Below are 20,838 nucleotides of genomic sequence, written 5' to 3' on the forward strand. Positions count from 1 at the left end.
CTCTGGTATGCATGTGGGGAGGGATCAACGTCTGCTATTTGTTGCGCTTTCTGGCGGGGATCAGCTTCTGGGACTGGCTTCACCGTGGCGTGTGAGTACTGAGCCTGGCGCTGGTCGGTTTCTCTCTGCCCTGGGCGGGTTAGCAGGGCTGCCTGCGTCCGGCTTGAGAGCAGCCTGTGGGTTCGAGCATCTGCAGCTCATGGCTTTGTGCCTGTTACTAGTGGTCAAGAGTCTGCCTTTCCTGTTTTTTTCTTTTCTTTCTTTGGCAACTCTATTGTTTGAGTCATACTCCTATCCGTCCATAGTTAATCTTTTATTCTTTGCGTGTCTTGGTTATTTTTTGTTGCTTTTATTTTTAAATTATTATTATTGTGCTATCTTTGAGCTTGTTCACTCACATGCTTTAGGGATTTATCTTTTATTCTTTGTGGGGGGGCTCTTTTTTGTGTGTCTTGGTTATTTTTTTTGCTTTTATTTTAAACTTATTATTATTATTATTATTATTATTATTATTATTATTATTGTGCTATCTTTGAGCTTGTTCACTCACATGCTTTAGGGATTTATCTTTTATTCTTTGTGTGTGTGTGGGCTCTCTTTTGTGTGTCTTGGTTATTTTTTTTTGCTTTTATTTTTAATTTATTATTATTATTGTGCTATCTTTGAGCTTGTTCATGCGCATGCTTTAGGGATTTATCTTTTATTCTTTGTGTGGGGGGCTCTTTTTTGTGTGTCTTGGTTATTTTTGTTGCTTTTCTTTTTAATGTATATGATTACGTGCTATCCTTGAGCTTGTTCACGCACAGCTGGCTCTAGACCCTGCTGCCCAGCCACCTCTCTTCCGCTTAACTCCTGACTTTTTGTCGGTGAAGGAGTGAGGAATTTCACAACCATTTCTGCCCTAGATTCTTTGGACTCCAGATGCTCAAGATAAGATCTCAGACTGGGCCAATCAGCGGCTGTCCTGCTTCATGATTATTTTTTTAAAAAATGCATCCCAGTTTAGGGAGGCCCTGCTCTTTAAAAATCACTATTTTAACCGATGGCAGCTGGGAATTCTCCCTGCTCCCCGCGTTGTGCTAGCCTGGAAGGTGTGTCTGAAATGGGTGGGAATGGAGAGGTTCATTCTGAACTTATGGATCGTGTGGTTTCTAATGCATGTTCGCGTCCTAATTCCTCCCCGGGGTTGGTTTTGTTTTCTTCTCCCTCAGGGCTAGGAGCCAGGGGTCTGGCGTTAGGAAATGTGTCCACTTCCCACGTGATCGCAGCCAGCGCCAAGATCCCAGCTCCATGAGTCCCAGCTCCAGTCCTACCGCCTGAGCAGAGCTGGGAGGGGAAAAAATGACATCTCTGGAAACTTCAGTGGGAATGTTGCAGAGGGATTTCTCTTCCACAGAGGACCCAGAAAGCAGGCCAACAGGTAAGCAGGTAACCCGATCCATGAGTCCAGGCAGACAATTCCCGGTCAGGCTCCTTAGGATTGCATCTGCCACAGGCAGCTCAGTCTGGGATGGAGGGAGGGAAGGTTGCATCTGGGATGTGTCACTTGAGTTGGGGTAGTAAGGAATGGGAAGTGGTTTGGAGGGGGAGCAGAGTTGAGTTTCTGTTACTTGCTTCCTCCTCTTTCTTCTTCTTTCTTATTCCTCACCCTCCTCTCCCCTCCTCTTCTTCTTCCTCTTTTTCTCTTTCCCAGGTTATTTCCTCTCTTCATTTGCACTGGGGCAGGATGGCAAAATGACCATAATCTTGCAATGTCTACTGCAACCCTTGCACAATTTGCCCTGAAGCAGGGCTTTATTGGCTCTTGCCTGTCATCCTAGCTGAGATCTGAGGATCATTGCATAAGGCCAGTCCAGGCAGGTAAAGTCAGTGAGGCTCTTATCTCTGATTAACCAGCAAAAGCCAGAAGCAGAGGTTTGGCTCAAGTGGTAGAGCGCCAGCCTTCAGTTAAAAAAAGCAACTAAGGACAGTGCCTAGGGCCTGAGTTCAAGGCCCCGGACTTGCACTTGTGCATGCACATATCCACACACACACAGAGAAAAAGTCTACAAAACTGGGAAGAGCTTATGGATTGTAGGTCCTTTGTAATTACTAAAACATGTAGGAATCTGGAGAATGCTTTCGGTCCAACTCCTGCTGGAAATAGATCCCAGCTTCAGATGATACTCATATGGCTTTGGGGAGAATGTTTTTTGTTTTTTGTTTTTTCAGCAAAGAGAATTATGTGAAAAATCAGAAACAGAGCCCTGACTTTTTCTTTTTTCCCTTTTGGTTTGGATCAGTTGCCAGAGTGGAAAATTTCCTTATTTGGAAGGAAAAAAAATCCTTTTTGTTGTCCCAGCAGAAACAAGATTATTAGCAAGGGGCTGGGCAGGCGGCTCAGTAGTAGAGCGCTTGCCTTGCATGCATGAGGCCCTGGGTTCGAGCCTCAGCACCACATAAGCAAAAGGAAAAAAAGCCAGAAGTGGCGCTGTGGCTCAAGTGATGAGCGCTAGCCTTGAGCTGAAGAGCTGAGGGACAGCGCCCAGGCCCAGAGTTCAGGCCCATGACCAGACCCCTCCCCCCCCCAAAAAAAAGATTATCAGCAAGTTCTGCCTTTGGCAAACTCAGCAAACCCTCGTGCCAAGAGTAATGCTTACAAAACAGGTTTCATAAGTTCAGCCTGTCATTTCTTTGTTCCTTGTTTTGTCTGTGTGCCAGTCCTGGGGCTTGGAATCAATGCCTGCATTTGGTCTCTGAGCTTTTGTGCTGAAGACTAGTACTCTACTCTTGAGCCACAGCTCTACTTGTAGCTTTTTGCTGGTTCATTGCAGATAAGAGTCCCATAGACTTTCCTGCCTGGGCTGGCTTCAAGCTGTGATCCTCAGATCTCAGCCTCCTGAGTAGCTGGGATGATAGATGTGAGCCATGGGTACCTGACTTCTTTGGTCTTTTAGGAGGCAATTTTAGTCTTTCCTAACAGAATTTGAGGGCAACTGTGTTCAGAGGGCCGAATGAGAGGCATAGGAATTTTGAAGGGAAGAGAAAACTATCCAAACTAAGAACAGCAGAAGAAAAACAAACACACTCAGTGCATATCAAGTAAAAATGAAAACAACAACCACCTATGCTTCCAAATATAGATATCCCCTGTTACCCTGTTAGAAATGCAATTAATTACACTTAAGTTAGTGGCTCACGCCTGTCATCCTAGCTACTCAGGAGGCTGAGATCTGAGGATCATTGGCTTCAAACGAAGTCATGAGACTCATCTCCAGTAAACCACCAATGAGCTGGGCTCAAGGCCTGGCTGTGGAGGTCAAGCAGCAAGCCTGGGCAAAAAGATTGTGGCCCAAGGTACTAGTGTACGCACGCACGCACACACACACACACACACACACACACACAGAGCAAAGCCAGCAGGAAACTGTGAGTGACATTATCACCTGTTGATCTCTTGAAGGAAGTCTCGATAGTAAATTTAGTCAGATTCTTAAAAAACAACCCGAGGTGTGAGGCTTCTTTTCTCCCTCCTGCTCTGGAGCCTGCTTTAAGCTGAGAGCCAGGAATCCAGCAAACAGAGGGAGGGGCCAGCGTACAAGAGAAACTGCAGGGAGCATCTGTGTGCAGGCTTTTGGGCAGACGTGGAAGGTAACCGCTGAAGAGGGTAGACGGGCGTGCTCTCTGAGTGATGTCCTAAAATGCCAGGACCACTGGCGTTTCCAGAAACAGTGCGTGCAAGTTCCATTCCAGCTGGAGTCCCTGTGTGTTTGGTTTAATGTGACAATAAAATACTTACATAAAGACTGCTCATTGTGTTTTTATATATGTAGCGCAACATGTATCATAACCCCTATCATACATGTTTTATGCAGTATATCATACTAATTAACATAGTATTTAGATGGGCTAACAAACAATATACATTACATACTATATTATTATACATCATATAGCATATATTATACATCATATAGTATATTATACATCATATAGCATATATACTATGATATACAGTACATATATTTTATATTACATATAATTAGCATCATATAGTATCTGTATATACATACATAGAATGTATATTTTATATTGTAAAATATATATCATATACTTATATTTTATATTGTTTTTAATTTTATAACTTATTGCATGTAGTTATATTCATATTTCATGTTAAATATACTTTATATCATAGTATATGTATTCTATGATATATAGCATATAGTATTCTTTTATATTATCTTATAGAAAATAGTATGTATATTATCTCATTGACTATACACTTTACCTATCTTATATTGTAATTTTTATACAACACAATATGTAAAATTATGATCTATAAGATAACAGTCTGTAGTAAGAGTCCATGTAGTGTAATACAGTATATACTATGTCATGTTATACACAGTATATATTCATGAGCGCATATACTAGATAGTATGTCATATGACATATTTATAGAAGCTCTCATAGATGATCATGCTGGGGCTTGAACTCTGGGCCTGGGCGCTGTCCCTCAGCTCTTCAGCTCAAGGCTGGCGCTCTACCACTTGAGCCACAGCGCCACCTCTGGCCCTTCCTGTGTGTGTGGTGCTGAGGAATCGAGTCCTGGGCTTCAGGCGTGCGGGGACTGCCTTCCTTCTTCGTATTTCATTAGATTCAAACCTTCCTTTTTCAGTGTTTCCAGTGAAAGCTCTCCCAGGAAAATGCCTAGGAGTTTTGTCACCCATCACACCCAGGAAATTTTACTGCTCCGTGCTCATTAATGTTGTTCTGCTTGCAACCGCACTTGGACTTCTTGCTGTGCTTACGGCAGGTGAGTGGCTTCCAATGAAGAGTTGTGTCTAGGCCTGGGGTCTGGGCAGGGAAAGGAATGGATGATGAGTAGCTAATCCGTTGTCTGTGTGTTAGTGAACCCAACAGAAAGCCGCATTCCGGAGACAAGGCTGCTTTCCTCTTGCCCTGGAGCCTGGATTGGATTTGGGAATAAGTGTTATTATTTTTCTGATGATGTAAGGAACTGGACCTCCAGTCAGGCCTTCTGTGCATCCTTTGGTGCCAATCTCGTCAAGTTTGACAGCAAGGAGGAGTTGGTAAGAAACGCTTTGGGGGCTTCTCTTTTCTGTGACATGCTAAAAGACACCCCGAAATTAGACAGGTTGTGTAAGGTGAAAGCTAAAACAGAATGAAGGGTGGGTGCCAGTAGCTCACACCTATAATCCCAGCTCCTCAGGAGGCTGAGAACTGAGGATCGTGATTTCCAAGCCAACCTGTGCAAGAACTTCGGTGAGACTCTTGTCTGTAATTAAGCAGTCAAAAAGAGCTGGAAGGAGCGCTGTGGCTCAAGTGTTAAAGCCTTGAACAAGAGAACTCAAGGACAGGGCCGGGAATGTGGCTCAGGTGGTAGAGCGCTAGTCTTGAGCAAAAGCAGCTCAGGGACAATGCCCAGGCCCTGAGTTCAAGCCCCAGTACTGGCATAAAAACACACACATGAAAAGACAAAGACAAAGAAATAATTACTCCTATAATACTCAGGAGGTGAGACGTGAGATCACAGTTCAAAACCAGCCCCTGGGCTGGGGGAAAAAAAGGAAAAAGAAAAAAAATCCTCTGACAGACAAGGACTTCTGTTTTCAACTGATTGTGTTTTATTACAGGATTTCTTGGAAAGACACAGAGATTCATACGACCACTGGATTGGTCTCAGAAGGGAATCTCCACAGCACAGCTGGAAGTGGGCAGACAACACCGAGTTCAGCAACTTGTACGTATCAGCCATCTTTTTGTTTCTTTGTTTTGTGTCAGTCCTGGGGCTTGAACTCAGGGCCTGGGCGCTGTGCCTGAGCTTTTGCTCAAGGCTAGTGCTCTACCACTTGAGCCACAGCTCCACTTCCGGCTTTTTCTGTGTATGTGGTACTGAGGAATCGAACCCAGGGTCTCATACATGCTAGGCGAGCACTCTACCACTGAGCCACCTGCCCAGCCCAAGTCTGTGAGACCCTCATCTCCCATTTACCACCAAAATGCTGGCAGTGGAGCTGTGGCTTCAGTGCAAAAGCTCAGGAACAGGTCCAGGTCCCTGAGTTCGAACCCCTGGACCAGGCACGCACACACACACAAACTAAAATCCAAAAACCAGAATGGAAGTGCAACAAAAAAAAAAAATGGCAGAGCTGTGCACTGGTGGCTCCCGCCTGCCATCCCAGCGACTCAGGAGGCTGAGATCTGAGGATCATGGTCCAAAGCCAACCCGGGCAGGAAAGTCCGTGAGACTCCATGTCCAATGAACCACAGGAAGTGGCGCTGTGGGTCAAGTGGTAGAGCACCAGCCTTGAGCAAAAGGAGCTCATGGATGGCGCCCAGGCCCTGAGTTCAAACTCAGGACTGACACAAAGGACAAATTGTAAAAAGCATAGACTCCAGTATGAGTAGGAACTCCTTCTCTGCTTGTTTGCAGGGTTCAGGTGAGGGGAGCTGGGGAGTGCGGCTTTCTGAACGGCGTGGGCATCAGCAGCGCGCGGTTCTACACGGAGCGGAAGTGGATCTGCAGCAAGCCGAGCAGCTACGTGCAGTGTGCAGCCACCTCGGGGTCCTTGCTGCATGGGGTCTCCTGGCTGGGGCTCGCGCCTCTCATCCTGGCTGGACACATATATATGCACATGGCTCCTTAGCCATAAAGGAAGTGGAAATAATCAAAAGTCCACCACGGGCCTTGGCCTCTATTGACCACCACAGAGGGCCAAAGAGAAGCTTTATAATCTACTATTTACAGTTGCTGTAGTGGTTTTGGTTTTCCTTTTTTTGGGTGAGTTGCTGGTCCTAGAGCTTGAACTCAGGGCCTGGGCATTGTCTCTGGGCTTTTTCACTCTGCTGCTTGGAGCCACAGCTCTACTTCCAGCTTTTTGCTGGCTGAGTGGACATCAGAGTCTCCGATCTGTCTGCCCAGGCTGGCTTTGAACTTCCATTCTCTGATCTCAGCCTCCTGAGTTGCCAAGAGCCTCCCTGCTGTGCCTGGCTAGTTGAAAACCAAATACCTGGGGCTGGCTTTGGACCGTGATCCTCAGATCTCAGCCACCTCAGCAGCCAGGATTACAGGCGTGAGCCACCAGCAGCTACACTGTACTGATGATTCCCAACAAGGATGAAATAGCAGATTATAAAGCTTCTCTATCTTGTAATATAATTTGTATATAAACGCTTTTGTGGCTTAGGAATATGAATTAGTGGTAGAGTGCTCGCCTAGCATGTATTGAAAGATTAAAAATTAGAATTACATTTTACAATTGCTAACTGCTGATTTCGCTTTTGTAAATTTGCTTGCCCTAGCACTAACCCCCCCCCCCCCCCGCCCTTTCCTGGAAATAAGGAATTGAGTAAAAAGTCTCGGAGCCCAGATGCCGGCCCCGGGACAAGGTCTGTGGTCATAAATAAAGAACAAACAAGTAAATTCCCCAAGTCGTCAAATGGGACCCAAGAATGGGACCCAAGATAAGGACCACCTGGCAAGTCCAGCAAACTAGGCCAAATGTTAATCAATCACAAGCCTGTAACTCTGTAAACTCCCTTCCAGGGTGACTGCTCCCCCTAGACTTGCCCTGAGCCAACTGTTTTACAAAGAGTGTTATAAACTTCCCCACGTAGTAAAAATGATAGCTGGAGTGTACAGTGACCTCTAAACGGGCCAATCTCCAGACGCCTTGTGTTATGTGTCAATCTTGGGGTTTCTGCCTGTAACCGCTGCTCGGGGCTCTCTCCCTTGCCGGGGCAGAGAGACCGTTTGCGCAAACGCTGAATAAACTCCTCTTGCTTGTTGCATCTACTGGTTTGGAGTCTTGGTTTCTGGGGTGCCCTCCCATAGACGAAAGTATCCTAGGAGTCTGGGGTCTTTCAGTATGAAGTCCCCAGTTCGATTCCTCAGCACCATATACGCAAAAAAAAGCCAGAAGAGGTGCTATGGCTCAAGTGGTAGAGTGCTAGCCTTGAGCCAAAGAGGCTTAAGGACAGCGCCCAGGCCCTGAGTTCAAGCCCCAGGACTGGCATTAGAAATACATTAAAAACAATAGCCACATTATTTCTGTACAGTATTTTCACAATAAAAAAATAAAAATAAAAATAAAAACATTAGCCAGAAATAAAAAACCAGTTGTGTCCCTAACATGGGATTTATTTTGCTTGACATCATCTTATCTGGTCGTACGTACATAGCTTTTGACCTTTTCTGCTTGTCCTAGACTTATACTAGTTATTGCAAATAAGGGAAACCATGAGACCTGTGTTTCTTTGGGCCTGGCTTACTTCACTTAATATAATTTTTTCCAAGCCTTTCCATTTCCTAACAAATGGGGCAATGTCATTCTTTCTGATGGAGGCATAGAATTCCATTGTGCATATATACCACATTTTCTTGACGCATTCATCTACTGAGGGGCATCTGGGTTGGTTCCCTATGTTAGCTATGGTAAGTAATGCTGTGATGGACATGGTTGTGCTGGTAGCTTTGGTATGACCTTGTTTGTAATCATGTGGGTAAATGCCCAGAAGTGGGACTGCTGGGTCATGGGCGAACTCTGAGATAGGAGGAGGAAGATGTATGCAGGCTGCACTTGATGGCATGGTGGGTCCTGGAATAATAAAGCGGAGGCTTTTGCTGGAAGAGACACCGCTGTGCCTTCAGCCTTCTCTCCATCTCCTTCGTCCACCCCTTGCCCCTCGGGAGCCCCTGTTTTTGCCCTGACTGGACTGGGCCCACTGGCCCCCAACAGGGACCCAAGGAAACCCCACGGAGGACTTCTCCAGCACAGAAACGGTTGGGTACGGGGACCGCGAAGCGCACAAGTAGAAAAGGAGAGGAGACATAAGATGGGGGTGAATCAGAGCAAAGGAAGGCGACTGCTTTTCTTTCTTTTCTTTTTGTCAGTCGCGGGACTTGAACTCTGGGCCTGGGCGCTGTCCCTCAGCTCTTTTAGTTCAAGGCTAGTGTTCTACCACTTGAGCCACAGCGCCACTTCCTTTTTTTTTCTGTTTATGTGGTGCTGAGGAATCGAACTCAGGGCCTCCTGCGTGCGAGGCCACCTTCCCAGTCCAGAAAGGTGACTGTTAGCCGGGTGCTGGTGGCTCACACTTGTAATCCTAGCTACTCAGGAGGCTGAGATCTGAGGATCGCAGTTCAAAGCCAGCCCAGGCAGGAGAGACCTTGAGACTCCTATCTCCAATAAACCACCAGAAAACCGGAAGTGGTGCTGTAGCTCAAGTGGTAGAGCACTCGCCTTGAGCTGAAGAGCTGAGGGACAGCACCCAGGCCCAGAGTTCAAGCCCCACGACCGACAAAAAAAAAAAAAAAAAAAAAAAAAAAGGTGACTGTTTCGGACAGCCCTGGACCCTTGTGAAGAAAAAGGCTGCAGGGTAAGTTCAAAGAGGCTAGAGGCATTTTTTGAGGTTGTAGAGAATCTCTGTCCCTGGCTCTCTGAAGAGGGAACGGTGGATTTGGCTACATGACAAAAGGCGGGTCAAGAATTAAAAATTCAGAGGAAAACATGCTGTCCCCCCAGCCCCCCAGACATTTTCTGTTTGGAATAAGAGAGTCTTGACCCCAATCACCAGACAGAAATTGTTTCTATAAAATCCTTGTCGGAGGGGAAAATACAGAGACCCTCCTTTGCACATCAGATGTGGAGGGAGAGGGGGCTGTCAGTTGCAGTGCAGGAGTGTTAGAGGCCTGGAAAGTCTGTGCCATGAGGCTGGGAAGGTGGCTCAGTGGTAGAGCACTTGCCTTCCATGCATGAGGCCCTGGGTTCGATTCCTCAGCATCACAGAAACAGAAAAAATCAGAAGTGATGCTGAGGCTCGAGTGGTAGAGCGCTCGCCTTGAGCTGAAGAGCTGAGGGACAGCGCCCAGGCACAGAGTTCAAGCCCCACCACTGACCAAAAAATAAAGGGGGTGGGGAGGCAATTCCCACCTTCTTGTAACCCAGACTCCTCCACCTGTGTCTGCAGTCCAAGGAGCAGGGTAGGGACACTGGGGACTTCCAACTTTTTATTTTCTGACAAGACAGAGGCAAACAGCAGAGTTGGTGCTGGGCAGGGCCAGCTGGAGTACGAAAGGACTGATTAGTCTGCCCAGGGGGGTCACATTCCTGCTGGGCTGGAAACAGGAACCTTGCTGGTCCCTGCCCATCTCCCCACTGCTCATTTGACTCCACTTCCTTTAGTTCCTCTTTCTGGTATGGAAATTGAGGCGTGGCTCAACTGATAAGGCCTTGGGGCTTCAGAGAATTGGGCAAGGGCCATCTGAGGTAGAACTGTCCATCAGAGGGAAGCTTTTTCAGACCTAGTTGACACCTGAGCTGATGTCTGGGTGATATCTGTCCTACACTGGCTCCCTCCTGACCAACAGAAGAGGGCCTCACCCTGCTGCAGGGCACAGGCCTGTCCTAAAGTTCTTCCGAGCTGGTTGCCAGTGGCTCCCGCCTGTCATCCCAGCTACTCAGGAGGCTGAGATCTGAGGATCACGGTTCAAAGCCAGCCTGGGCACAAAAAATGTCCATGAGACTCTTATCTCCAATCGACCACTTAGAAAAGCGGAAGTGGCGCTCTGGTTCAAGTGGTAGAGCACTAGCCTTGAGCGACAGAGTTCAGGGACAGCACCCAGGCCCTGAGTTCAAGACCCACAACTGACCACCCTCCCCATAAAAAACATTCTGCCAGCCAGGCGCTGGTGGCTCACGCCTGTAATCCTAGCTACTCAGGAGGCTGAGATCTGAGGATCACGGTTCAAAGCCAGCCCGGGCAGGAAAGACTGTGAGACTCCTATCTCCAATAAACCACCAGAAAACCGGAAGTGGTGCTGTAGCTCAAGTGGTAGAGTGCTCGCCTTGAGCTGAAGAGCTGAAGGACAGTGCCCAGGCCCAGAGTTCAAGCCCCACGACCGACAAAAAAAAAACATTCTGCCATGCTGCAGTGGCTGACCAAGGAAGGTCATTTGGGAATGGTCCAACCCCTTGTTTTGCCTGATCTTCCAGTAAATCTGTGGGGCCGTGACATGTGGTCTCAGCTGGGTGCTTACATCCACAGTCAGGTCTGGGACCACAAGGGAAAGGGAGGTTGGGACGTTACCAGCCTGGTGCTAACCCACACAGACAGGGCTGGGGTTTTCTAACAGGCCGCTGATAATGGCAGCTTTACATGCAGAACCTATTACTGGAAGACCTCAACACCCATATGGGTAGATCAGTGGCTTTGCCTTAGGAAAAAACTTGACGTTACCAAGGCTCTGGTTCACGAGCAATTGTCACAAGGCCAAATTAAGCCTTCTGCTAGTTCCTGGAATACCCTTTTCTTTGTTATTAAAAAGAAATGAGGGAAATGGAAACTTCTCCAGGACCTGCCGGAGGTTAATACAGCTATGTTCCCTATGGGTGTCTTGCAACCTGGCTTGCCCTCACCAACAGCTATTCCCTTATCTTTGTCCTTATTGGTACTGGGTTTAAAGGCTTGCTTTTTTTTGTCGTTCGTGGGGCTTGAACTCTGGGCCTGGGCGCTGTCCCTCAGCTCTTCAGCTCAAGGCCAATGCTCTACCGCTTGAGCCACAGCACCACTTCCAGTTTTCTTAGTGGCTGATTGGAGATAAGAGTCTCAGGACTTTCCTGCCTGGGCTGGCTTTGAACCGTGATCCTCAGATCTCAGCCTCCTGAGTAGCCAGGATGACAGGCGTGAGCCATCAGTGCCTGGGTGAAGGATTGCTTCCTCCTCCCCCATACCCCTGTATCTAGCGGATGGGGAAAAATGTGCTTTCTCTGCTCCCAGCATTAATATGATTCAGCCCTAGGACAAATACGAATGGACAGCGCTGCCCAGGAAATGGCCCACAGCCCCGCACTATGCCAACTCCCTGAGGACAAGGCCATGGAGCCCATATGTAGGAAGTCCCCCTCTGCCTATGTAATCTATCCTGACTGGAGCATCAGATGAGGAACAGGTTAATCTTATTTTTCAGAATGAGCAGCAGTCTTTATGGCTGTACAACCTGACTGTTGTTCAGAGACAACATCCTCTGTCATATCTAGGACATCACATCTCCCACAGCGGGGCCACTCCCCAAACACAAACAACAAGGGCTGAGCAACTGCAAACTCTCAATGATTTTCAGAAGTTACTGGGGACATCCATTGGAGTCTCCCCTCATTGCGAGTTACTCCGGAGCCGACTCTAACCCAGCTTCCCCAAGAGTTCTTATGCCTAGAGCAGCTAAAGCCTTAAGAGTTGTTAAACTCACAATTAGTGAAGCCCAACTTGTTTTATGTGCTGTAAAGCCTAGTAAATTCCCTATTATTGTCCTTTCCCATTGAATGGATATTTTTGGCCTTGCATTCCATGAGTGTTATTAACCCTTTAATTGCTTTAACTTCCTAACCTGTTTTTAAGGGGCCAGGCATTGTATTCAATCGGCTGGGCGTGAGCCTGTGCTGTGACTAGTTCTGAGCCTGACATCCTGTTACTAATCAGGTAAAACTGCTAAAGATCCAGTTACAAATGACATGCCATTTCCTCTACATTCAGGAACGAGACAAGGATGTCCACTCTTCCCATTTCTCTTCAATTTAGTATTAAAATGCCTACCAAGAGCAATAAGACAAGATGCAAACATAAAGGGGATCCAAATAGGGAAAGATGAAGTAAAACTCTCCCTCTTTGCAAATGACGTGATCTTGTATTTAAAGAATCCCAGACTCCACTCTCAACTTACTCAAGCTGATTCGAAACTTTGGCAAAATAGCAGGGTAGAAAATTAACCCTCAAAAATCAATGGTTTTTCTGTGTGCCAACAATGAGAAAAGCATGGCTGAAATCAGGAAAGCAACTCCATTCGTAATAGCCCCACAAAAAATAAAATACCTAGGAGTTAACTAAAGAAGTGAAGGACCTCTACGATAAAAACTAAAAACCTGAAAAAGGAAATTAAAGCAGAACTTAGAAAATGGCAAAAACTCCCAGGCTCCTGGATTGGAAGGACCAACATCGTGAAGATGGCAATACTGCCAAAGACTATCTACAAATTCAATGCGATGCCCATCAATAGTCCAACCTCATTCTTCAAGGAAATAGAAGAGGCAATCCAAAAATTCATATGGAACAATAAAAAACTCTGAATAGGGGTCTTAAGGATTGTTTTTAATCCTGAGCAGAAAGAACAGTGCTGGAGGAATATCAATACCAAATTTCAAACTCTACTACAAAGCCATAGTAATCAAAACAGCTTGGTACTAGCACAAGAACAGACCTGAGGACCAATGGAATAGAACTGAAGACCCACAAATGAACCCACAGACCTACAGCCATCTAATATTCGATAAGGGAGCTAAAAAAAATAGAATGGAAGACAGCCTCTTCAGTAAATGTTGCTGGTTTAACAGCTGTAGAAATCTAAAGCTAGATCCTTTTATATCACCCATGCACCAGAATCAACTCCAAATGGATCAAAGACCTTGGAGTCAAAGCAGACACTCTGAAAACATTACAGGATGGAACAGGAGAAATCCTAGGTCTCCTTGGCACAGGCTGAAATTTTCTTAATAGAGACCTGGAAACACAACAAATCAAAGAAAGATTGGACAAATGGGATTGCATGAAGTTACAGAGCTTCTGCATGGCAAAGGACATAGCTAGCAAGATCGATAGAAAGCCCATGGATTGGGAGATCTTCACTAGCCATAAAAGGGACAAGGGTCTCATATCTACAATATACTTAGAACTCAAAAAATTAAATCCTCCAACAACAAATCCTCAAAGAAACAACTGCCCAATAAATAAGTGGGCTAAAGACTTAAAAAGAAACTTCTCTGAAGAGGAAAGAAGGATGGCCAATAGACACATGAAGAATTGCTCAACCTCTCTAGCCATAAAAGAAATGCAAATCAAAACAACATTGAGATACCACCTCACTCCAGTTAGAATGACTATAATCAAGAACTCTAATAACAATATGCTGGAGGGGATGTGGACAGAAGGGAACCCTATTGCATTGTTGGTAGGAATGTAAACATGTTCAACCACTTTGGAAAGCAGTATGGAGGTTCCTCAAAAGACTCTACATAGAGCTCCCTTATGACCCAGCAATCCCACTTTTGGGCATTTATCTGAATGATCACAAACAAGACTATACTAAAGCTACCAGCACAACTATGTTCATTGCAGCATTATTTACCATAGCTAAGATATGGAACCAACCCAGATGCCCCTCAGTAGATGAATGGATCAAGAAAATGTGGTCTATATACACAATGGAATTCTATGCCTCCATCAGCAAGAATGATATTGCCCTATTTGTTAGGAAATGGAAAGACTTGGAAAAAATTATATTAAGTGAAGTAAGCCAGGCCCAAAGAAACATAGGTCCCATGATTTCCCTTATTTGCAATATCTAGTATATGTCTAGGACAAGCAGAGAAGCTCAAAAGTGTTGTACATATGACCATATAAGATGATATGAAGCGAAATGAACCCCATGTTAGGGACACAAGTGGTTTTTTCTTTCTATTGTTTTTAACATATTTCTAATGTACTATGTGATTTTTTTTTTTGTTTCTTTTGTATGTTCTCCCCCATGGTAGAACCCGTTTTCACGGTATGTGATTCTGGTGCCCTGCATCTTGTATATACATTTTTATAATTTGGGGAGGGGAAGGGAAATCACAAAATGCTGAAATAAGTAAACAGGTTGACCCATTGTAACAATGAGATGTACAGGATTCAATGTTGAAAAGGAACTTTATAACTTAGGGGGAAGGGGAGGGAGAAGTTGGGGAGGTGTGGAGGGAAGGGATGGTAGGGAAAATCAGAGGAGGAGGTAACAAGGCTGGATAGGAAATGGACTCAGTACCTTGCTCATGTAACTGTAACTCCTCTGTACAGTATTTTTTAAATAACAAAATATATTAACAAATGGCATGCCATGCTAATTATCAGTGCATCTGAGTCAGGCCTCCTAAATGCATGGAAGTGGAATTTGGGCCAATAGCCAGTGACTTACTCATGGAACTGGGCCGCATGGTAATTTGTGTTTTGATATTCTGCAGCAAAGGGGGCAGATGTTTGATTCCAGCCTCTCTCTCCACCCTAAGGGTAGCAGACCCGGAAGACTTAGCTTCATCAGATCTCCACTGCCAGCACTGATTCCACCTGGGAAATGTGTGACCGCACTGCTTCTGGTATTTCTTGGCATTTTGCTGTTTGTTGTTTTGATGTTGCTTTCGCTGCCACTCCTCCCGTGATGTCTGATCTGCTCCTCTGCCAGGGCCAGGCTGATAGACACTCGCTCAAGTTACAAACATTTAAAAGGGGCAGATGTGGCAGACCCAGAGGAGGCAGGACTGGCTCTGTGTGAGCACAGCTCCGGCCCTGGACGCCAACGCTCCGGCTGCAGGAACTTCCCTTTCGTGTAAGGAAGTGTTTCCTTGGCTTTGGGTCAGGGGCTTGTCTGCGGGAGGAGATGGTTGACAAAGACCCTTTGAAACAGAACAGGGAAGGCGGTGTACCATCTGCGCGTGTTGGCGCGGTGGGTCCTGGAACAAGGGGATTCAAGCCTCTGACAAATGTAGAAAGTGTCGACAGCTGAGGCTTCTGCGGGAATAAACAGAGCTGTGCCTTCATTCACCCCTTGCCCCTTGGTTGGACGGAGGCGCTCTACCACTTGAGCCGCAGCACCACTCCCGGCTTTTTCTGTGCATGTGGTACTGAGGAATCGAACCCAGGGCTTCAGGCATGCTAGGCAAGTACTCTACCGCTGAGCCACCTGCCCAGCCCATCCATGAGACTTTTAGCTACCATAAACTCGGCAAGGAGACTGAGTCCTGAGAGTATTAAGCAAAGGCAGAAGTGAACTCAACAGACCAACAGCCTTGTAAGCCTGTCCCTCCCTCCCCACAAAACCAACACCTCACAAAACTGTCATTTTCAGTGGCTTAGATGTGAGATTGGCAAGATGATGTCTATGCAAATTTCTCACTCTGATAAGCCACTTGCTCAGAACTGTGAAGCTGAGGGCAAAGCTTTGCTCTTTGGCTCCTGTCTATGGAAAAATTAAAATGAACAGCAGCCGTTGTGTCACTCTTCTCTCGAACAAGTCATTCAAAGACAATTCAGTGAGATGAGCTAGCTTCTGGAACCCTGCATAGAATTACTCATTACATGGAAATTCTCTTCTTAGTCATGGGGAATTCCACCTCCCATCTAAAGTCATGCCCGTTGCCTCTTCTCTTTAGTCCTTAATTTCAAAATGCTTTTAGTTTCAAATAGCCATAAAAAGGGATTTCAATGCACCATGTCAGTTTAGGAATATAACATATTGTCTCTGTGTGTGTGTGTGTGTGTGTGTGTGTGTGTGTGTGTGTGTTGGTCTGGGACTTGAACTCAGGGCCTGGGTGCTGTCCCTTAGTATTTCTCTCAAGGCTGTTTGGTGCTCTACCACTTGAGCCCCAACCCCACCTCTGGCTTGTTGCTGGTTCATTGGAGATGAGAGGTTTGTGAGTTTGGCTGCCCAGGCTGGCTTCCAACACCGATTCTCGGAGCTCAGCCTACTGAGTCGCTGGGATTACAGGTGTGAGTGCTAGTGTCTGTCATGATAATACAATACATCTTGATCAGTGTCACCTTTTCCACGCTTCTCCCTCATTCCAATTCTTCATCTAGCAACAAGCAACCATTCCGATTCAAACAAGACCAGATAATTTCTACGTTAAAGCTTTGCACTGATTCCTAATTTGCTGTCTACCATCAGACATGGAAACGAATCAACATCACTTCAAGTCACAGCTTTTCTTTCTGTCGAGAGCCCTGCAGGGAGTTTCTCTGCATGATAAGCTTGACTATCTCGCTGGAACATCTCTCGAGGCTATTTACAGAATCTGGTCTTTGCATCCTGCCCCAAACTATTGGTGCTATTGACCACCTTTTCACATTGCCCTAAGCAAGCATCCTGCAGCTGCTACGCCCAATGAAAAAGCTTCCTTATTCTAAGCATATAAATACCCCTGTGTGAAAAATAAAATTTGGCAGCTTGATCAGAATCCTTGTCTCTTGTCCCTTCATTCCTTCTTGCTTAGGTTCACTGCCCTCGTTGAAGTCCTGCGGGTCGGGACACTTTCTGTCATTCTCCTTCAATCCTTTCCTTCCAAATTTGACACCTAAATAAAAAGTGCCAGGCGCCAGTGGCTCATGCCTTTAATCCCAGCTACTCAAGACATTTAGATATGAGGGTCACAGTACAAAGACAACCAAGAAAAGAAAGTCCGTAAAGCTGTTATCTTCAGTGAACCAGCAACAAGTCAGAGGTGGAGCTGTGGCTCAAGGGGCAGAGCACCAGCCTTGACTGAAAGCTCAGGGGCAGCGCCCAGGTTCAAGCCCCAGGAGTGGCACACCTAGAAAAAAACCCATAAAGTGAGGGATGATGGCTTCTTCCTTGTTCTAAGGAAAACTTGTCTTACAACAGAACCACACCAAAGACAACACTGCTGACAAGACACACAAGGAAGCCAGGATCGGACGCCATCTTCCCGAGAGTAAAGGAGACGGTGATGTGAGGATCATGGTTCAAAGCCAGCAGCAAAGTCCACAACACTCGTATCTACTCCGGAAGTGGTGCTGTGGTTCAAGTGGTAGAGCGCCAGCCTTGAGCTTTACAAAAGCTCAGGGACGGTGCCCAGGCCCTAAGTTCAGGCCCCAGGACGGAGACACAAAATGGATAAAAAGAACTGGAGTCATACAATGGTAATCTAGATCCGTCTCCTTAGTATAGAAAGTGCTGACACGTCTCCACGCCCAGGTAAAGGGACAGGAAGAGAACATGGCAAATCTGACGAACGCTTACGTTCGGGGTACACCTCACCCAGCTTGGCTCTGGGGAGCACTGCGGGGTGGCCGGGCACGTCTCTGGGTGTCAGGATCCTGGCCAGGAAGTGAGGGGTGAGAACCATCCCCGTGATGGGCAGGGAGTTTGAAAGGCTTAGTTAGCTCTTTTCCCTGTCTCCCTATTTTATCTTGTTGTCCTAAAATAAGTCTAACTGTTGTTGTTGGTCGTGTCGTGGGGCTTGAACTCTGGGCCTGGGCGCTGTCCCTCAGCTCTTCAGCTCAAGGCTGGTGCTCTACCACTTGAGCCACAGCGCCACTTCTGGTTTTCTGAGTGGTTTATTGGAGATCAGAGTCTCATGGACTTTCCTGCCTGGGCTGGCTTTGAACCGTGATCCTCAGATCTCAGCCTCCCGAGTAGCTGGGATGGCAGGCAGGAGCCGCCGGGGCCTGGCTATGGACACTATTTTTCGTGTGCTGGGTGGAGGTGGGGTGGGGGGAGGGGTAGGGGAGGGGATGCAACTCTTGCACTATCTCCACGTGGGCTTTATTTCTCACAAGTTGACTGCTGTATGCCAAAGGAGCAGAGGTGTCTGGCTGATCCCTTCTATGTGATTTTATCATTTCATTCTCATTGCGGAGATGATAGAATATGAACCTGGGTGAGTCTCATGTTACGTGGAAATTTCTACACCGGCAGCAGGACAGATTTCACCTTTACAATGAAACCCAGGCCCTGGTGGCTTGTCTGTCAGTATGAGTTGCTCTAATCCAGACCTATCTATGACTGGCCTAAAATATGTTGTGTTTTCATGGGGCTGAGAGGGATAACTTTTGCAGGGGAGAGAGTGGCTGGATGTCTGAGTTTAATCTACATACTAGTGTAGACAACAGGGCTACTACAGCTTAGGAGATTCTGAAGTGAAAATCACAGTGGACTCAGGAATGTGACCTGTTCTCTAGATTAGTCAGGGATGCATAAATGTCGTTTTCCTTGGCGGGAACAGTTCCTGCTTTACAAGAAACCAAAACTGAACATGAGCTCACAAACCACAACACATGACCAGACATGCCATGCCTTCCATTAAAGCTTAGAGCTGCCTTCCTCCCAAGGGCTCAGATCCACTCAGGAAAAGCATTTCAGGGACACACACACACACACACACACACACACACACACACACACACACACACACACACACACACACGAAGACTTTCATCCGGACACCAGTGGCTCACGTCTGCGATCCCAGCTGCTCAGGAGGCTGAGATCTGAGGATCCCATTTTGAGGCCAGCCCAGTCAAGAAAGCCTGTGAGACTCTTACAGCGAATGAACTACCAGGAAGCCAGAGTGGAGGTGTGGCTCAAGTGGTGGAGCACCAGCCTAGAGTGAAAAGCTAAGGGACGGCACTCAGGCCCTGAGTTCGAGCCCCAGGACCAGCGCCCCCTTTGTTTGTGAGATGAGGCAAGCTCGATGATCTCACCAGTGGTATCTGTGCTGGTCAGCTGACGCACACGTCTGAGGGTCACGTGACAGGTCACAGGACACCCTGGCAGCATGGCCTCTGGCTCTGGACTCCATAGCTGCTGGCTGTGAGTGCTTCCCACTCCCCGACCCATGACTCTCGGTCCTCGGTCGCTCAGACACAGGGAAGGATCTAGACTCACAAATACACCCTCGGGGTTCCAGGATGGCGCCTCTGGCTTCAGAAGGAGCCGGAAGTCACCCCCGGGGGGCCTGGAGAGAAAGAGGATTTGGGCGGAGGTGTGTTTTAACTCAACTTCCCTCGAACTCTTTAAAGTTACTGAAAGTATTTAAAAGTTATGTTTGTATTTTCCTGCCAAACTCCATGCGGGAATATAACAAAGTCTCACCTATTAATAGGGAGATTAGACCCAGTGTGGTGCTCACGCCTGTCATCCCAGAGACTCAGGAGGCAGAGGATTCAGGTTCAAAGCCAGCCAGGGCAAGAAAGTCCGGGAGACTCATCTCCAATGAACCACCAAAAAGCCAGAAGTGGAGCTGTGGCTCAAGTGGTAGAGCGCTAGCCTTGAACAAAGAAAGCTCAGGGACAGTGCCTGGGCCCTGAGTTCAAGCCCCAGGACTAGCACCAAAAAAAAGAAAAAAGAAACTGTCATGTTGTCCTCTGTTCTCTGCAGGACGGTCTGAAACGTGACAAACATTTCTAATGGCCGGGAACCCGTGGCTCCCGCCTGTCATCCCAGCTACTCAGGAGGCTGATTTCTGAGGATCATGGTCCAAAGCCAGCTGGGGCAGGAAAGTCTGTGAGACTCTGATCTCCAATGAACCACCAGAAAACCGGAAGTGGCGCTGTGGCTCAAGTTGGTAGAGCACCAGCCTTGAGCTGAAGAGTTGAGGGACAGCGCCCAGGCCCAGAATTCAAGCCCCACAACCAAGAAAAAAAATGTCTCCTAAACTGTAGTAACTAAATTAAACTCAAACATAACTCCTCTCTCTCCTTGAAGATCACCTGCAAAAGTTACTGCTCTCAGTCTTCTTCATAATACAATGTATTTTAAACCAGTCTGTCTGGATTACAGTAAGTATACTGAAGTCAAGCCACCAGGGCCTGGGTTTCATTGTAAAGGTGAAATCTGTCCTGCTGCCAGTGTGGAAATTTCCATGTAATGTGAGACTCACCCAGATTTATATTCTATCATCTCTGCAATGAGAATGAAATGATAAAATCACATGGAAGGGACCAGCCGAGCACACCTGTTGTCTTCCCATGTGATAATCGCCATCGATTGTGAGAAATAAAACCCATGCTGGAGGGCTGGGAAGGTGGCTCAGTGGTAGAGCACTTGCCTTGCATGCCTGAGGCCCTGGGTTCGATTCCTCAGCACCACATAAGCAAAAAGAAAAAAAAAGCCAGAAGTGGTGCTGTGGCTCAAGTGGTAGAGCACTAGCCTTGAGCTGAAGAGCTGAGGGACAGTGCCCAGGCCCAGAGTTCAGGCCCCATGACCGGACCCAAAAACAAAAACCCATGCTGGAA

At 46.8% G+C, this 20,838-nt stretch overlaps 1 protein-coding gene and 1 long non-coding RNA gene across 4 annotated transcripts in view; one reads left to right on the plus strand and one right to left on the minus strand.

Moving 5' to 3' along the window:
* LOC138819999 (C-type lectin domain family 2 member H-like) lies at positions 1–7,797 on the plus strand. 2 transcript variants are annotated; one of them, XM_070011620.1, is made up of 6 exons: positions 1–91; positions 1,212–1,420; positions 4,661–4,798; positions 4,894–5,075; positions 5,640–5,746; positions 6,440–7,797. In XM_070011620.1, the coding sequence occupies exons 2-6, from the start codon at positions 1,342–1,344 to the stop codon at positions 6,651–6,653; spliced, it is 720 nt and encodes a 239-aa protein (XP_069867721.1). In that variant the 5' UTR covers positions 1–91; positions 1,212–1,341; the 3' UTR covers positions 6,654–7,797. The 2 variants fall into 2 exon arrangements, with proteins under 2 accessions (XP_069867721.1, XP_069867722.1); XM_070011621.1 differs by lacking the exon at positions 1–91 and adding an exon at positions 524–1,091.
* Positions 3,784–20,838, minus strand: part of LOC138820000 (uncharacterized) — a 26,077-nt gene continuing 9,022 nt past the window's right edge. Inside the window, exon 2 of one of the 2 annotated variants that reach the window (XR_011369721.1) lies at positions 3,784–4,951. This is a non-coding gene — a long non-coding RNA (uncharacterized lncRNA). Of the gene's footprint in view, positions 5,115–20,838 lie in introns of both variants that reach the window. The other variant, XR_011369722.1, reaches the window with a different exon arrangement.

Source organism: Dipodomys merriami, unplaced genomic scaffold (assembly GCF_024711535.1).
Source record: "Dipodomys merriami isolate MVZ:Mamm:240054 unplaced genomic scaffold, mDipMer1.0.p SCAF_84, whole genome shotgun sequence".
Taxonomy (NCBI): Eukaryota; Metazoa; Chordata; class Mammalia; order Rodentia; family Heteromyidae; genus Dipodomys; species Dipodomys merriami.